Source organism: Cyclopterus lumpus, chromosome 13, assembly GCF_009769545.1.
Source record: "Cyclopterus lumpus isolate fCycLum1 chromosome 13, fCycLum1.pri, whole genome shotgun sequence".
Lineage (NCBI taxonomy): Eukaryota > Metazoa > Chordata > Actinopteri > Perciformes > Cyclopteridae > Cyclopterus > Cyclopterus lumpus.
In genome coordinates this window covers 1,382,351-1,399,479 of record NC_046978.1, presented here as the reverse complement: position 1 = coordinate 1,399,479, position 17,129 = coordinate 1,382,351, and the positions used below count along the sequence as shown (strand labels likewise).

Here is a 17,129-nt window from a genome sequence, read left to right as displayed (position 1 = left end):
GAAGTAATGTGAGATGAATATCCAATCTTAAGCTCAGTGAGGACTGCTGTACAGATATTCTATTTCAGTCACATTAAGCTATTATAGTTAAAAAATAAATAATATAATAAGTAAATAATTGCATATGCAGCTGATGATGTAAGAATGTACACATTTTGAGGTGAGTGTGTATATAATTGTTATTACTTTGAAAATGGCCACTGCCCCTTGCCTCTCCTGATCAATCCAAGAAGGGAACTCCTGCCGAGAGAGGAGAGTTGTAAGTCAGAGACAGAATATATAACAATATATATATATATAAAATATAATATATAATGTCATGTACCGGTGTATGTATATATATTTATATATATATATATATATATATATATATATATATATATAAAAGCTGCTCTCTTACCTGCTTTTTAAACATTTCTCCCACAATGGATCCAGTGAATACATCCCATTCCTACAGAAAAAAGTCACGTCAACATTTGGCCGGTCCAAAAAAGCTGAAATGTGCTATTTGAAATCAGTATTTATGCAATCCTAAATATGCAGATACTGTAATCTACAAAGATACTCACACTCTCTTGGAAGAGTTCGGGGTACATGCCTTTCACAAAGTGCATAGCAAACATCAACTGGTCAGCCTGAGACAGAGAGAAAAGGAAAGAGAGAGATCTATACACGGCTGAAATATGTCACATATGATCACATGAAATGCTGCTCTGCTCAAAACCCAACAACTAACAAAGAAAGTTTGAGCATCTCTTCCAGACCAAGAGCAAACACACTCATATTCCCGTTGTATGATGTGCAGCTACATCTGCAGAACTAGTGCTTGTGAATAGTTGCGATACAAAAGCTCCAGGGACTTCAAGAACTACACTGTTGTATCATCCATACAAATCGCTCTTTGTGTCTGTCTCTCTATGTCTCTCATCCACTGGGGGACTGAGAGCGATAACGGCAACATCAACTAAACAAGATACTCATCCCACTCCCGAAAGAAATGGAAAGGCAGCGACCAAGAGTCTCCAATGGTTACGGAAAATATAGGAGAAAGAAAAACATATCTAGAGGGAAAGAAAGCAAAATGTAATAATACGCAAGTTTAAACCCTCCTCTAATGACCAAACTTTTCTTCCAATCTTTACAAAAAACTTTCACCTGATATTATTCCCATTAAAATACAGCCACACTGTTTCCCAGCTTGCTGTTTAGTGGACTTAACAACTGGATACCAAGGAATAACTCAATTAGAAATAGCACAATATTTAAGTAAAACTTGAGGAATAATGCGATAGTGAAAATTGCCAATGCAATCCAATCGTGGGCCTCCTGTGTGCCACTGCCTTCATTTCCAAACTTAGGACTGAGCCAAAGTGTTTCGATTTAGTAATGATAACGGTTTAAGACTATAACTGAAAGTGGAAGAGAAATGTTGAAAAAAAGGTTTCTAATAGGTTCTCTGCATTCTTTGGAGTTAACAAATCAAAACAAAATCACTCCAATTACTCTCGGCGTGTATTCCATATACAAAAAAAAAACCTTCTTAGCACATATTTCCCTGTCACCTAACATTACATTGCATACTTTACTAACAGCTGAAGAGCCAGCTTGAGTAGTGGCAAGGACAACCTTCAGGCTCCATTTGGGCTCTTCACTACCGTGCCCTCTTTCCCACCCTCTGCATGATGTGTCTCTTGCTCCAATGTCTGGATGATTTACACCAGGCTGCCGACTGTGGGTACAGTTGAACCGAGGGAGTCGAGCAATATGATATGACAGATCAAAACATAAAAGGCGCACAATGTCTTGTTTTTCTGTGTGTGGATCTGTGTGCGCACATGTCATGTGTCGGAGAGAAATGAAGCAAACGGAGTGCAAAGACGACACAAATGTGTGAGTGTCGTCTGCTGTCGCACTGACAGGACAGGAACCTCAGTTGGCAGGTGGGACACCCCTCCCACTGTCTTGGCCATCTAAGCAGGCAGTTGGCCGACATGGAAGGTTCGTCAGCTGATTGGCTCACCCGGACCCTTGAGCTATATGCTGGTTCCTGTGCTCACTCAAAGTGCTTTTCATTATTCTAACTACTGCTTCCGTAAATCGTTCCCTCTCCGCCATCATGGAAGATCTTCAAATCCCTCAAATGCCCCTTGAGGAGCGAGGAGGCTTCTGGAGGAGCTTAGAGCAAGGAGACCATAGCTATATGTGGCAGATTTAAACTTGCTGTTATTGGAACCATTGGTGAAAGAAGCTTGTGTTGTCTTTCCTTGCTGATCTCAAACTAAAAAACAATAGTTGTATTTATGCTAATGAGTGTAAGACAAATATGTCTGTCAAGAATGAACATAAAAATTATTTTTTGGGACGATGATGAATGATTTTGTATTTTTTTAAATTTTGCCTGCACTTAATATGCAAGAACCGTGTTTGGTCTTCTGATTAGCTAATGTACTGTACAATCAATATATTTCATTTAGATATCCTAAATGGATTCAGAATCATGGCTCATAGACAGCAAATTACAATGAGACACACAAGAGAGAAACACACCTATTGTTATAAATTAATATATTATATCATAAACTGAGCCAACTTTTTAGAGTTTTATGGATCCCTATGTAAAAATGTAATCTCTCATCTACTCTATACTGACATTTACTGAGAGATGCATCGCACGCACACACGTAATAATCAGCACGTAATGTGAGAAAGACATTATTGAGTTTATTTGTGAGAGTCAAAGTGTGCATGCATAAGGGGGAGAAGGAATCGAAAATCCATCGTGCCTGGAGCCCACTGGACAACACCTAGGTGCTCACTATCCAAACCAAACAGTCATCACAAACAAAGCATTTAATAACTACATTAATTTATCAGAGCATTCGCAATAACCACTCAAAATCAGCAGAGTAGGTCCGTAAATGATAAATATATATTTACAACCACAGGAAGCAAACAGACTAAGATCTTTATTGATCTCATCAACTTCCTTTCAGTACTATGAACATACTCATTTCACAGCAGAACGCCCACTTGCTTAGCTGCAGGGCTTCCAATAATCACATGATGCCCAAATGTTTAGACATCAAAACGCATAAAATCCTCAATATTCGATTGTGGGAACAGCCAATCAAAGGTCATGCTCAGTATTCAAAATAGCCAATCAAAAGAGGCGGAGACGTCAGCCACCGTCTATTTCATCACTGCCTCCAAAGCTTCAGAAACCAACTTGCAGAGCGAGCGTCCATTCGTTGCAAGCGTGCGGGTTGAGGGCTCATCACGGCCTCGTGCTCGTGGGAGCGCATTTGTGCACAAGCAGCAGAAATGCTCCCTCGCGAGAACGATTTCCTGCTCGAAGATACTGTTCTATGTACTCGAATCCCGTGCATGTGCCCAGTTTTTTCTGTGCGCTGGTGTGAGACTAATTGATCACTAATTGATCATCGCATTATAGTAACTGGAATCATTATGTATCGACCGATTTATTCACATGCAAGTATATTAAGTTGCGCAACGTCCCTTTAAAAGGGTTCCTACCCATTTGTCCAAATGTAATAACTCTTTACATTATGCATACAAATGTTATTACGTTATGTGCTCATGGTTTTCTTAAATGATGTCCTGATTCCTACATTATGAGCTTTTAATACATTTTTAGTGTGACATTATTCACAGCTATTACTTTATTAATTTTGAATTATTTTTTAAATGACTCAACTAGTCTCGAATGTCCTAATTAATTATTCACATTATCAATTAAGAGAATGCTATTAAACCTCAATTAATATTACATGAGAAAATCAAGGCAGTATATAGTTAAACACTGAAAATATTGTTGATTCAGAATACTTATTTGGAGAAAACAAAAAGCTGTTCAAAATATAAAACATCTCAGAGGTCAAATGTCATGAGCTGAACAAGTTGAGGCTTTGAAGAGAGCAGTTCAGTTTAGTTCAGTTCAGTTCCCCGTTCCCATTTCCCATCTAACAGCAAGATACAGTGGGGGAAATATACTAAGTATAGAGTAAACTCAAACAAATACAGGTTTTTTTAGGTAAGCCTTTCATTAATAAGGTAATACCTTATTAAACTGAATCAGATTGTGGTGGAATTTAACACTTTAATAGTCTGAGTGAAATCATGGCAATGAAATCATGGCAATGAAAAACACAGATATTCCAAAAATATGGGACGGTTCTTTCTACAAAGATGCATATATTAGGATGTTTTCGAATACCGTCTCCTCTCAAATTCTCCTCTTCTCTATTCTCCCAATATGCTGCCCTCATTTTGTGTCCTCTCTCGCTCATTATCTACCATTATCTTTTCACTGGACCCCCCTTGAAGTTATGTCTTCTGTAGCACAGATAGGGGGTGTTGACAAGAGCACTGATAATGTAGTCCAATGTTTCCTCTGCTAACTGCTGCTGCCTACATGTTTGTGTGTATGCATGTGCATGTGCAAGTGTTGGCTTCATAGCCTTTAGACGTGATCAGCAGTTAACAGCCACTCTGCATGCCATTACCATTCAGGCAACAAACACACAAAATACAGAGAAATTACATTTACCATTTACGATTTACGATCGATGCAACGACTGCTCCGTTGGTCAATATTTGACACTTCATTACTGTGTTAGTTGCAGAGGTTTGATTGTATACGTGTGTAAATGTATGTTTATCTGATTGTGTATTAGGTCTAGAGAATCAATAACACTACTATACTACTTTGTATTACAACATCACAAAGATAACAACCAACCCTGTTACTAGTAAACCAGCTTAAAGCTTGCCTTCTGATTGGATGTAAGGCCAGACAAAACACAATGTGATCACAGTGGGGGAGAAAGGTTCGAAGAAGTAAAGACGGAGCATGCAGGTGAAGAAACCAACAGTCCATGATAATAATTGCACTTTATGTATTCAGTCCATATTTCAGTCAAGGCCATGCTATGCAAAATTGCCTATTGAGCTGAACAAACAATTAAGTATACCTTGCAACATTTGGTAGAATAATAATTTGAGGGAATCTTCTACTACATTCACTGCTGCTATTATTATTATTATTATTATTATTATTGTTGCTCTCCCAAAGGTTTCTTCCCTTTTAAAGATTTTTTTGGGGAGGAGTTTTTCTTGAACCAATGTGAGGTCCCGGGACAGAGGATGACGTATGTGTACAGATTGTAAAGCCCTCTGACGCAAATTTGTGATTTACAAAATAAATGTAATTGAAATTTAATTTGAACAAAGAACAACAAGGCAGAATTAAAACAGTTGGAAGTTTTAAGTCTGAGATGCTCAAAACCCTATTTTGTTGTAAATGTGTGTATTACCTTGAAAAGCGACCGGCAGACATACTCATACACCATATTCTTCAAGCTGGCCTCCAAAGCAGCAATCCTGGCTTCAGTATACTCTGCTTCCTAAAATACATGCGCACACACACACACACGCACACGCACACGCACACGCACATGCACGCACGCACGCAATGGACAAAGGGAAGAAGACGTTAAACTGCTGAGTCGAGGTATGATGGATCTGATGTCATGAAGAGCTTTAGTCCAGCAATGATGTTAAAAAGTTCAGTCAGTCAGAAACATTTTTAATCAGAGATGTTCTCTCTTTCTGTCACATCAGGGTAGCCTGACTATCTCAGGACTGTTAAAGTCACAGACACAAAGAAACACATTTAACATGCCTCCTTTCATTCTTTTTATCTTTGACGCAGAGAGATCAGGCTTGAAGCCCTCGAGTGTTGGTGGAAGTTAGTGTTTCTCTTTAAAAGTCTTTTAGGTCAGGGTGGGAGAGCAGTAACACTGTCAGATAAAATACAGTATAGAATAGAAACAGCCCTGAAATACAAAAAGGTCAAACCAGAAGAAAAGAAAATCCAATAGTTAAACACAAGTATTGGACCATGAGATTCAAACAGAGAGAGAAAATGCCAGAGAAATGGAGGAATATGCTGACAAAAACAGAATTTCCAGATGGATTTCTCTCGTTCTGTCCCCTATTCACAGTCCAGCATTTATTTTCCTCTGTTCCTCTTCCTGGATCTCTGTTTGATGTTTTCTGCAAGCATGTATTTCATGTAAAACCCTGTTTATTGAGTGCAAGTTAGCACTTTGTGTGTACAGTACCTGAGCACAGACGTTGTGTGTCTGCCTAATAGTTTGTGTGTGTGAACTAAAAAGAGGACTGTTCAGTGTGTTATGTCAGACATGAGAGGTTATAAATCTCTTCCAGATCTCAAGAACCATCTGCAGCTCATGGCAAATAAAACATTCTCATTCAATTCAACAAAACAACTAAAAGATACAAAGGGAGAGAGGGTATTCTGAACACACACACACACACACACACACACACACACACACACACACACACACACACACACACACACACACACACACACACACACACACACACACACACACACACACACACACACACACACACACACACACACACACACACACACACACACACACACACACACACACACACACACACACACACACACACACACACACACACACACACACACACACACACACACACACACACACACACACACACACACACACACACACACACACACACACACACACACACACACACACACACACACACACACACACACACAGGTGACCAGCTGCTGCCTGGTGACATTCTTGGATGACAGCACTGGCTCTAACAACCCACACAGGATTTGAGGAATTAGTGCTCAATCTCTCAACCCAATGTCTGTGTGCCTGTGCCTCTGTCTGTGTGTGTGTGTGTGTGTGTGTGTGTGTGTGTACACTCTGGTTATGTGAGTGTTTAGGGCTCAGATAGAGAACAGCAGTGTAATGGATAGTTCGATGATGCTCTCCAGCTGCACAGGTTTGATAAACTCACTGAAAACAAAAGAGATGAATTAAATCAAGCTGACCTGAATGGAGTTAAGTTCAATTGATCAAAAATAAACTGCAACTGATATATTCTCAAATATATATTTCAATCAAATGTGCCTATGTAAATGCACTGCCTGCATTCACATGTACCAATTGTACAAACAGAACTACTTCTATACATTACACAAGTAACATTGTAGATTAATAATACTGTATGAGTTAATGTCTATATTTTGGGGAAATTACTGTGCCGGGAGAAGAAAAAATACGGCACATAACCCCCTGTAAAATTGCTAATTTTTGACACTGTGTTTTAGTAGGTAGCTAACAATCGATAAAGAAGGTAAAAACAAAGCTGTAATGTATAAATGTGTGAGCTTGTGGTGCAGTTTCCAGTCTTTATGCAAAGCCATGCTCAGCTAGCCAGCTGTAGGCTTACATCGAAAAAGATTGGGATACTTTTTCCCCCCTAAAACTTGTCTTATAGATCATATTCCTGCCATTTGTCTTTTGGACTAATAAAGCAATGATGGCAGACATGGCCCAATGAGTTAAGTCAACAAGCTCATAAGCTATAACACTGTTTTTCAATAAATATACTAACATAACCAAAGTGTTAGCTTGTAGCAGATTTTAGGAGAGGAGCCTTGTCATTTTTTGGAACAATTTTGCCAAATAAACATGTGAACACACTGCTGTGCTGGATGAAAATGGAAGTACGATACGAGTTGTGTCAACCAGTCACCTTCTTGGCCTGAAGAGCCCTTTGGAAGAGGCGCAGAAAAGAAGCGAGGCTGAAGCGGTACATGTTGTTGATCTTCGACAGGTCTGTGATGACGAAATACATTTTGCTGGCACTCTCTGCAAGAGGCAGGAAGGCATCCCGCTCCTACAAAACAAGAACGAGAAAGTAAAAAAGAGAGACAGAGAGAAAAACACCAAGAAGCAACAGAAAAAGAACCAGATGTTTTAGAGAGTTACAAAAGATACCACTGATGGAAGGATGGCAGGGAAAGGGATTTATATTGAGATGGAAGGAGAGTAAAAGAGAAGACAACACAATGTATGATGAGACAGGAGGTGAGAGAAGACAAAACAGCTTCATTTGTTATGAATAAATAAAAGCAACTGAGGGAAAATGACTAAAAGAGTTCTGGTATAACACTGCACCCTAGAGGATGATTGTGTAATGAATCCACAGTCGCTCTTTGATGCTGCAACGATGGAATCCGGTGTTATTACAAACTGCAGCTGTGAGTCTGTTTATCTGGAGACCACTCAAATGAGCTGGAATCTTTTTGCCCAAATACTAAATAACACCGCATATTTGTAGGTAATAGCCAAAATAGTTAAATTTAGTATTCACGATTCAAGATATTACACAAAAGTGAGTCATGTTACATTTGCAGATGTAATTTTACATTTTACATTCTGTCTCTGACTGTCGTTATCCGTGTACTTCAATGCCTCCCTCTACCTTAGTCTGTCTGTCTGTCTGTCTCCATTCCCTCTCTCTAATCAGTTAGGTAGAAGAGAATATAAGTTGTTGTGAAGGCTTTGTTTATTACACAATATTGATCCACTGGTTAATAAAGATTCTCTTTGCATCACTTTTTCATGACCAAAAAAATGTAGCAATAATTTGGTTAATTTGAACCCTGGGGTTATATGGGGTAATTATCCATGTTCAGAGTATTACCTCCAGTATAGATTAGATAAATAGACAGGAGTACCAGCAAAGAAGCAGGGTAATGTGCTGCTTTGGACGGGGGAAGCAGCAAAACGTATGTTAGCACCTAAAAGTAGGCTATGATTTTTTTTATTTTCCATTGAGGAACTGAATTTAATACCTTGTATTAATACCTATCTATATTGTATTTGTCAATAGGGTCTTGAGGCTTTGAAGAGAGCAGTTCAGTTCAGTTCCCCGTTCCCATTTCCTGTCTAACGGCAAGATAAAGTGGGGAAAATATTCTAAGTATAGAGTAAACTCTTTTTAGTTAAGCCTTTCTTTTAGGTGGCTAAAATATATTTAGCTGCTTCCTCCGTGCACCGCAGTACACTGCTTTTCTTCTTTGACAGTAATCGTGCCTGCTTCTTCAAAGTGGGAGCCTGCCAACCGCCATCTACTGTAGTATACACTGAATATTGATAAGTACCTCATACAACTCCACTTCAAATAATCCGAGCTATCCCATTAAACAGTGTTGCAGTGAGGTAAGCCATCAGATTGTGTGAGCATGTGTGCCTGAGGTACAGTACCTGGTCCAGGGACGCCTGCAGCTGGTGTGATTCCAACAGTGACTTCTGGATCAGGGCACTGCTTGCTTTGGTCTGGTTCAGACTGTCTATCAGCTCCCTGTTCTCGAGAATATTACCCTGAGATGTAGCCAGGGTCTGACACAGGAAAAAGAGAGACAAATGGACAGACAGGTACAAACAAAAGATAAGGCACGGATTAGACAGAAAGGGAGTAATTAATACGTAAGAGATACACAAGAATTAAGAGAGAGTACATTTTCTCGTATCTGTCAATTGCCTGAAATCTGGTCTGATCTGAAAGTTGCAATAGAAAGAGTTGTTGTTTCATAATAGCCTGATAGGGGGCATTTTTTTATTTATTCATTTTTTTTAAGCATCCTGTGCAATCTATTCTCTCAACAAACTGATAGAATATATTAAAATAAAATATATTAGAAAGCAGTGGAGCATAGAAATGTCAAGTCGAATATGCTCCTACAATTCTGTAATATCATTACATGTCTAGTACCACTGAAGCACTCACATCCTACTCTAGGCACTATCTACTGTATGTGTCTATGTATCCCAATTTCCCTGAGATTGTGTGTATACAAATGAGGCTGAGTGTCTATGTGTAAAGATATCCATTGACTGTGTATGTAAAGTGCAGGGAGGCATTAGCATTAGGACAGTAACAATCTGTTACTGTCTGCACTTACTAATGCACTTCGAAACCTGGACAGAGAAATCCACAGTAATAATGTTAGGACAGTAACAGATTGTTACTGTCCTAACATCATTACTGTGGATTTCTGTGTCCAGGTTTCGAAGTGCATGAATAATTGAAAAGAAGTGCAATACAAGAAATGTTGTGATTTTACTCCCTACCAACATTCCTGAGGTGGCTGTGTGGTGCAAATCACATCCTTGTTGCAGCTTTGCAACTCCCCCTGCTTGGTCTGTAAACATATTATCCTTCTATCTACTACACCCTCCTCAAACCAAGTCATCACTACGGTACATAATTGTGCTTTAATACAAAAGGTAGGCGTAATGTAGTATGAATATAAATACTACAGTATAGGGTGCTACCCCAGAAAAGTTCTATTAGTACTCCAACAGGTATAATTCTCCTCTGCTTTGTATGCTATATGTCTCTAATGTACCTCTAACAGAGATTCTTCCAACTGAGCCAGCTGTATCTTCTTGTCTTCCTCTTGTTGCAGCAGTCTTGTTTTTTCCGTCTCCAATTCTGGTTTCTCCTGCTGTATGGTCAAGGCTAGCAGCTATATCACAAAGACACACAAACAAATTGGACTTACAGTATGTCTACAGAAAGTATAACTACAACGTAAACTACGTGCTCTGGATATACACTGTAGTATTACACAGCACTTGAGTGTGGGTTACATGGGCTACCTGTCCTCGCAAGCCTGCCCTGGTGGTAGTGAAGTTGACCTCTGTAACCACGGAAACGGCATCAGGGGGGATGAAGGGAGTGGGATTCCGTGTTGCCAGAAAGAGCCGGAAGTCCTCATTATAATCAATGACCTTCTCTCCTATCTGAACCACATATCTAGGACCTGGATGTGTCGAAGTTGGACAGAAAGAAAAAAAGAGTCTCTGTTAACAACATATACTGTATCATACAAGCCTGTGACTGTGTCCTCAGTGTCTACTTTAAATCCTATCTTCACATTTTTATACTCTTAGAAATATGGGTTCCAAAAGGGCCGAGGTTCTACCCACAAGCAAGGAAAAACCCTTTTTTGAAGAAAGGGTTTTGCAAGGATTGTTTAAGGCATGAGTGTTAAAAGATCCCCCAAGCGCACACACCCATAAAAACTGTGATTGTGAACCATGATTGTTGTTGTTGATTGTACTACACCACATCAGTCCTTTTATGAGCCTCATGAGAGCCCCGGGTGGGTTCTAGATGAACCCCTTTGAATATAACAGAGTGACAAATATATATATCCACAATCTGAACGTTATTCAGGCACGCATCATATTTGTTAACTAAACCTGAGTAGATAACGTTAAGGTGCAGAATAGTTTGCACTCAATAACAACATTCACATTGAGGCAATATGCCTGAAAATAGGATTTCATTACAGTGTAGAAAGGTGTCCGTCAGACAGAGGGGCGTGGTCGGCTTTTGAGTAATCGACCAGTGGTTGGGGTTGTATAATCAATCATTTTCACCACACCTTCTTCACATAAAAGTGGTGTTTGTGAGTGTGCGTATACCCTGTGCTATGAGGTCCCTCCTCAGCAGTGGGTAGAGCACAGGTTCGACTCCATCCATCTCTTGGATGATAAGGGTTTTTCCAAACCTGACCGCCAGTTCAAGGGATGTCATGAAGTTACTATCCTATAGAGAACAAGCACACAATTGAAAGAATGTCTTAAATTCCAATATTGGTTGGTAACATATCAGCAATATCATTATCATCCCTAATAACAATAACAAATTAATGAAAGAATAAGTATCTTTTTTTTTTTGTTAATACATATATACACACATATATACATACACATGTACACGGTACGTGCTGTAAGATATGCATGAGTTTGATTCTGTGTGTGGCTTTACCTGTTGGTTGATAACCTCTAGTCTCTGCTGTTGAAGATGTGTGCGGAGCCACTCTGTAGCTCGAGATGACGGGTCAATCAGGAATGGACAAGCAACACTCTGAGTACAAAAACACGACAAAGAACTGTTTCAGGGTAAGTTGTTTTGGGATATTTTTACTTAGAAAGAGGCCCAGTCACTGAGAAAAAGGAGGTGTGTATGTGTGTGCATGGAGTTCAGTTCTCTGAATGAAAAGTCCACCACTTTTCATCCTGTGCTCTTCCATTCCACGGTCTCTTGCTCAAGTATTCTCTTTCTCAAACCTGCTTATTTGTCTGCATATTCCCTGTGCATACTATATTGCGTACTATATCTATGTATATAAGTATATATGACAATATTCAGAAAAGTGTATGGGCACACACAAAGACCGTGAAAAAAAAACAGAGAGTGCGAGTACAAAACGAAGTGCGAGCTAAAAGGATGAATGATGGAACAACTTCTTACCTGCAACTTGAGCGCATTGATCTGAAGGCAGCAATGGTAACAAGACAGAATACAGACAAATGGAGGACAGATGAATGTTAACACGGGCAACATTCTTGATACGACTAATAATATAGAGTGGCTGTGACAAGTAAATGCCGTAATTATATTGTATTGTAACGATAATTTATTTTGTACATATATTGTATTTCTTTAAGTGCATTCAACGCATAGGATCTTTTGTAAACTAATATAAAAATATTACTCAAATAAGTTTAACTTCAGCTACACAAACACAAAACAAAGTGGATAGAGGAAGACACATGAATTGGTGATTAAAATTCTTTAAAAGGTACAAAATCCGAGACTGTGAGCAGTTTGATTGCCTCTCATTGGCTCTCAAGATGTCAGCTAACTGTGCTACTAGCTAAGCTAACTGTGCTAGCAGCTAACGGTGCTAGCAGTGCAAACTGAGGCGAAAGTGCTGACAGAGATAACGGTGCTTAACCAAGGGGCACCTGAGGGTCGGTGCTACGCTTCATCAACGCTGTCGGTCAGGGCAGCAATATCAGCTGTAACCGGGTGAGAGCAGCGGCCGTGAGCCACCCAGTGGGGCATGCTCAAGTGCATGAAGATGCACTAATAGCACGTGCTGCCGGCAGGCTACGTCAAATAGGAGAGCTCGGATTCCAACACACAAGGAGAGAGGGAGAGCCACTTCCTTTCTGCTCAGCTAGACATTACTCTCCTATAGCAAATAGTAGTTTGCAGCTAAATCAAATTTCCGAATGTTAATTACAGTTCCATTAATAGCACAGATCCTTCTGTGACAAAGCATAATTGTAATCAAGGGAATTCAAACTAAAGTAGAGAGATTAACGCAATTTGACAGACAGACATTGATGTCTAACCTGTAGTATGACAAGTGCATTCTCCATGGAGAGGTCATCAGATGGTAGCCCTTGACTCTTCCATATCAACTGCTCACTCTCCGAGCACAGGAATGACCGCAAGTCAAACTCTGATAAAAACACACAAATATGCACATGATTATTTGTTGCTTTCATATTTTCTGAAAACAGTGTTGGTAATTTCATTCAAACCACAGATATTACTGACAACAGGTCCAACATCATCAATGGTGCCGTACATATTTTATTACTGCTTATTTGGAGTCAACTAATTATCTTGACAACCAATTTGCAGAGAAGGCATTTCAATGGACACAACGATTTAGAAGTAATAGGGGGTCAACTGGATGACTCAGCTGTTTAAGATTTACATGCTGAGGCCCTCTGGGAAAGACGTTGCCAAGCAGAATAATATAGTCAGAGCTATTAATAAAACTAAAATGAGTGCTGAAAGAAAAGCACATATTTTACAGGTTAATTTGTGAGGATGGAATATTAATACCTGAATACAATAGCTGCTAAATTAGGGTTCTAATGCTTGGCATTTGACAAGTAATATTCAGAAAGTGCAACAAGGTTATTAAATACTGTACTCCTTAATGAGTGAGTGTGTTTTCATGCGAGTACTTGTTAGGCTACTCACATGATTGAAAATGACGTTGTTTTGGACTGTGATTAAAAACAAAAACATCAACATGACTGAAGTTAGGTAGTTAATTTGATGTAAATAATAGACTTGGAGTGGTTACTAGTTAAAAGGCAATCAGGCAAGTTTAACACTCTCCACTATAAGATTGATTTCTCAGCACATATTCAGTAGTCCGGGAAGTATTTATTAAGTGTGTATATATACCATATGTATCAACACAGTGCATGCGTGTGGGTAGCAGTGTGTTTGTGTCGGTTGTTTAGCACAAGAGTTGGAAAATGTTGGAGGCTCAAGTATTAGTAGGAGTCTATTTACTCTGTAGTCCAGATTGAGCCATCCATGTCTCTTGACAGTGTCTTCGACGGTCTTCAGAAGCTGCAGACAGATAGGTGATGAAGGCTGCAGCGAGCATTGCCCTCATAGGGAGCGTATCCAACTCACTCTTTATCTCAGACATCTGAGAGAAAGAGAGACAGGCAGGTAATTAGGGTGGAAATAGTAGGACAAGAGAAGGACAAGAGAGGTAAAGGCACTGCAATGTACAGAAGAAAAAGAGAACGCTCAGCAACTTGACCCACGGCGGCTTAGGATGCGACTCCTCATTCCCTCCAAAACGATGAACTGTAAATCCAACTCTACACACCAAATCAAAAATCTCCACAGGAACACAGTCACACACTTGTATGATTTATGCTCATGTGAAATGACTGCCGTAATGTCTACGTTGAGCAGGATTCCTTTGAGACCAATAACATGGCAGGGGATAATAAATGCACATATATTTAGTGAACTACGCACCAGTTTTAATTGTCAAGCCTTATGACGACTTAATGCCCACATATCTTTAGCTGCAGATTTTCAGGACCATGTAATCTCTGGTCTACATTAGCAATACTGTCAACCATCCTGCCACATTCCACTCAAAACATGCATCTATTTCTGCACCACTTTGTACTTGTGTATCCCCCTCTCTCTCTCTGTGGTTCTCACCTTCCCTTGAAACACTTACACAACTGAGAGGCATTCACATATAGCGAACCACAGATACTGCATAGTGTGAAAAAGCGTTCCGGATGAAGTGTGTTTGTGTGAGTATATGGAAATACGTGAGTAGAGAGTAAACTGGCTCTTTGGTGCGGGCCTTAAGGGAGACAGTGAGTGTGTCAGGAAGAGATTGAGTGTTTTAATTAAGGTGCCGACAGATGCTGCAGAGAGGAGTAAAAACAGCCAGAAGGGACCCAAGACAGCAGGATACATCCCTCTGTCACACACTCACACACACACAAACGCACGCACACACACACCTCCTGTTGCTCTTACATGTGAAATGAGCCCCATTCTTAGTAAATGTCTACGACCTCCCGCTCCAAAACACACATCAACGGACTCATACATCAAACTACCTGCGTGTTCCACCGCGTGTGTTCTCCATCCAGTTGTGATATGAGCTGCTGGGCAGCAGTGATCGTGTCCTGAGCTTTTGTCACCTCAGCCTCCAACTTGGCGGCCTCTGTAGTATGACACTGAAACCTGAGGAAAGAGGGAGGAGGAGGAGAACAAAAGATCAATAAGTAGGTAAACGTGTTTGATGTGGGACTTCTCAGACTGACATTCTGATATGTATTTAATCTACCAAAGATAGATTGAATGGATTGAATACATATAATTATTTCACTGATGTATAAATCATGTGTAGCTCTTTTCATGCCGTTTGAAGGTAGAATATAAATCTGTGCATATGCCATGAAATCTGAGAGACAATACACTAAGAGGTGGGGTGAGAAAGGGTGTCAAGATAGTATGGAAGGAGAAAAGAGGAGAGGAATAGTAAGACATATTTTAGTTCAACTGGCACATTTAAGAAAGGACTGTACGAACAGGGAAGGATAAGAAGATTAATGGCAAGACAGGCGGTTGGAGAAAGCAAACGTTCAAGGTGTGCAGTGTGAACTATGACCTGATAAGGAGACTGGCCAATGTCCAGCCTACAGAAAATGGAAAAGCCCATCAGGCATCATCAGGGTCTTTCTATACTTTATGATATAAAATTGTTGTCATGGTGGCACAAAAGTAAAAAATAAAACGTTGCTGTAACTTCAGTGTACATTGCTGAATCTGCTAAAAATTTCTCAGCAATGATAAGGATCCAGGGCCTGAGGACATTTGCATGCCAATTTAGACTCACAGCCTGTACTTTAGCCCCGCCCATTTCCTAACCCATCAACCATTTGTTGTCAGAAACACTTGTGAGAGGCATCATTGCACTCAGCAGAGTTGCTGTTTCATTGTGCCTTGTGGCATCAAGTGGCGTCCCGCCAGTACCCCTAATGAGCAGGAAGGTGCGAGGGGCCTTCATCGGCACTTGCAGCTTTAATTGATTGTTTGTATCCATGTTTACATAACTACATGGTGCAAGAAAACAAGCAGTAGCGAAATAGGGATGCTGCATGACAGTACGGGAAAGGCCACTCCACAAAATGCTATTGTTAGTACCTAGCTAGATGCTAGTTCAGTAAGCTCCAGAATTGTATTGAAAGCTGCATCAGTTATGAGGTGATATCTGCTTTTCACCACAGCTTGAAAGTACATTATGCTGGTTTATTACAAAAACATTACAAGACACATTTATGACAGGGTGACAACCATAATATTGTGTCACGGTTGAATTACAGTGGAAATGGAAGGATCCAAGGCTGGAATAATAGATGGTAAGTTGGAGGGAGACATACTTCTCTTTCAACTCGTTGACTTTGGCTCCAACAGAGTTGAGCTGCTCCTCCAGCTTATTCTTCCTACTCTCCGTTTTTCTTAGGTTTCTGGAGACACGCACAAACACAAACGATGTCAAGAGTGTCTATGTAAATCGTTAAATGTATGTATACTTTGTGTGCATAAAAGAGCATACCGGTATATTAATTTGAATGGTTTTAAACCAAACCAGAGTTGCTGATTGTTGGGCCAGTGGAAAGACTAAATGTTTGGTGAGTTTTATTCAGTTTCTGTCCAGTTTGAATGAAGTGTGTTTTACGATGTGTAAACGAGGTAATTCAGCCAGGTTTAGTTTGATGGAAGAGAAAAAAACATGAGTTCAGAAGGTGTGCAGTTGTATTTTGTGGTTTAGGTATGTCCTTTTTTATATTTCTGTTGAGCTCATTATGTTTATTTTGTAGCCGTAGCAAAATCGCCGCACCCGTGCAAAGCATTCTGGTACATGTAGGTACAGTTGGCACGGCTACGCAGCAGGAGAATATAACACGCTCTGGATTACTTTATTGTATGTTTTACTTTAGTGGACTACATTTACCATCAACACCAATTAGACATCCACATACATTTTCTCTTGAACATTTAATGGAATATCAAATAAT

The 17,129-nt window shown here is 39.9% G+C and overlaps 1 protein-coding gene across 1 annotated transcript in view; it reads right to left on the bottom strand.

Annotated features, from left to right (window-relative positions):
* The window catches only part of LOC117741134 (cytoplasmic dynein 2 heavy chain 1), a 90,134-nt gene that overhangs the window by 30,978 nt on the left and 42,027 nt on the right, over positions 1-17,129 (bottom strand). The window contains 14 exon segments of the mRNA XM_034547927.1: positions 187-240; positions 401-451; positions 570-635; positions 5,334-5,423; positions 7,645-7,788; positions 9,162-9,296; positions 10,307-10,426; positions 10,560-10,723; positions 11,391-11,514; positions 11,737-11,835; positions 13,113-13,222; positions 14,077-14,218; positions 15,165-15,291; positions 16,491-16,577. Of these exon segments, the coding sequence (XP_034403818.1) occupies positions 187-240; positions 401-451; positions 570-635; positions 5,334-5,423; positions 7,645-7,788; positions 9,162-9,296; positions 10,307-10,426; positions 10,560-10,723; positions 11,391-11,514; positions 11,737-11,835; positions 13,113-13,222; positions 14,077-14,218; positions 15,165-15,291; positions 16,491-16,577 (1,513 nt within the window).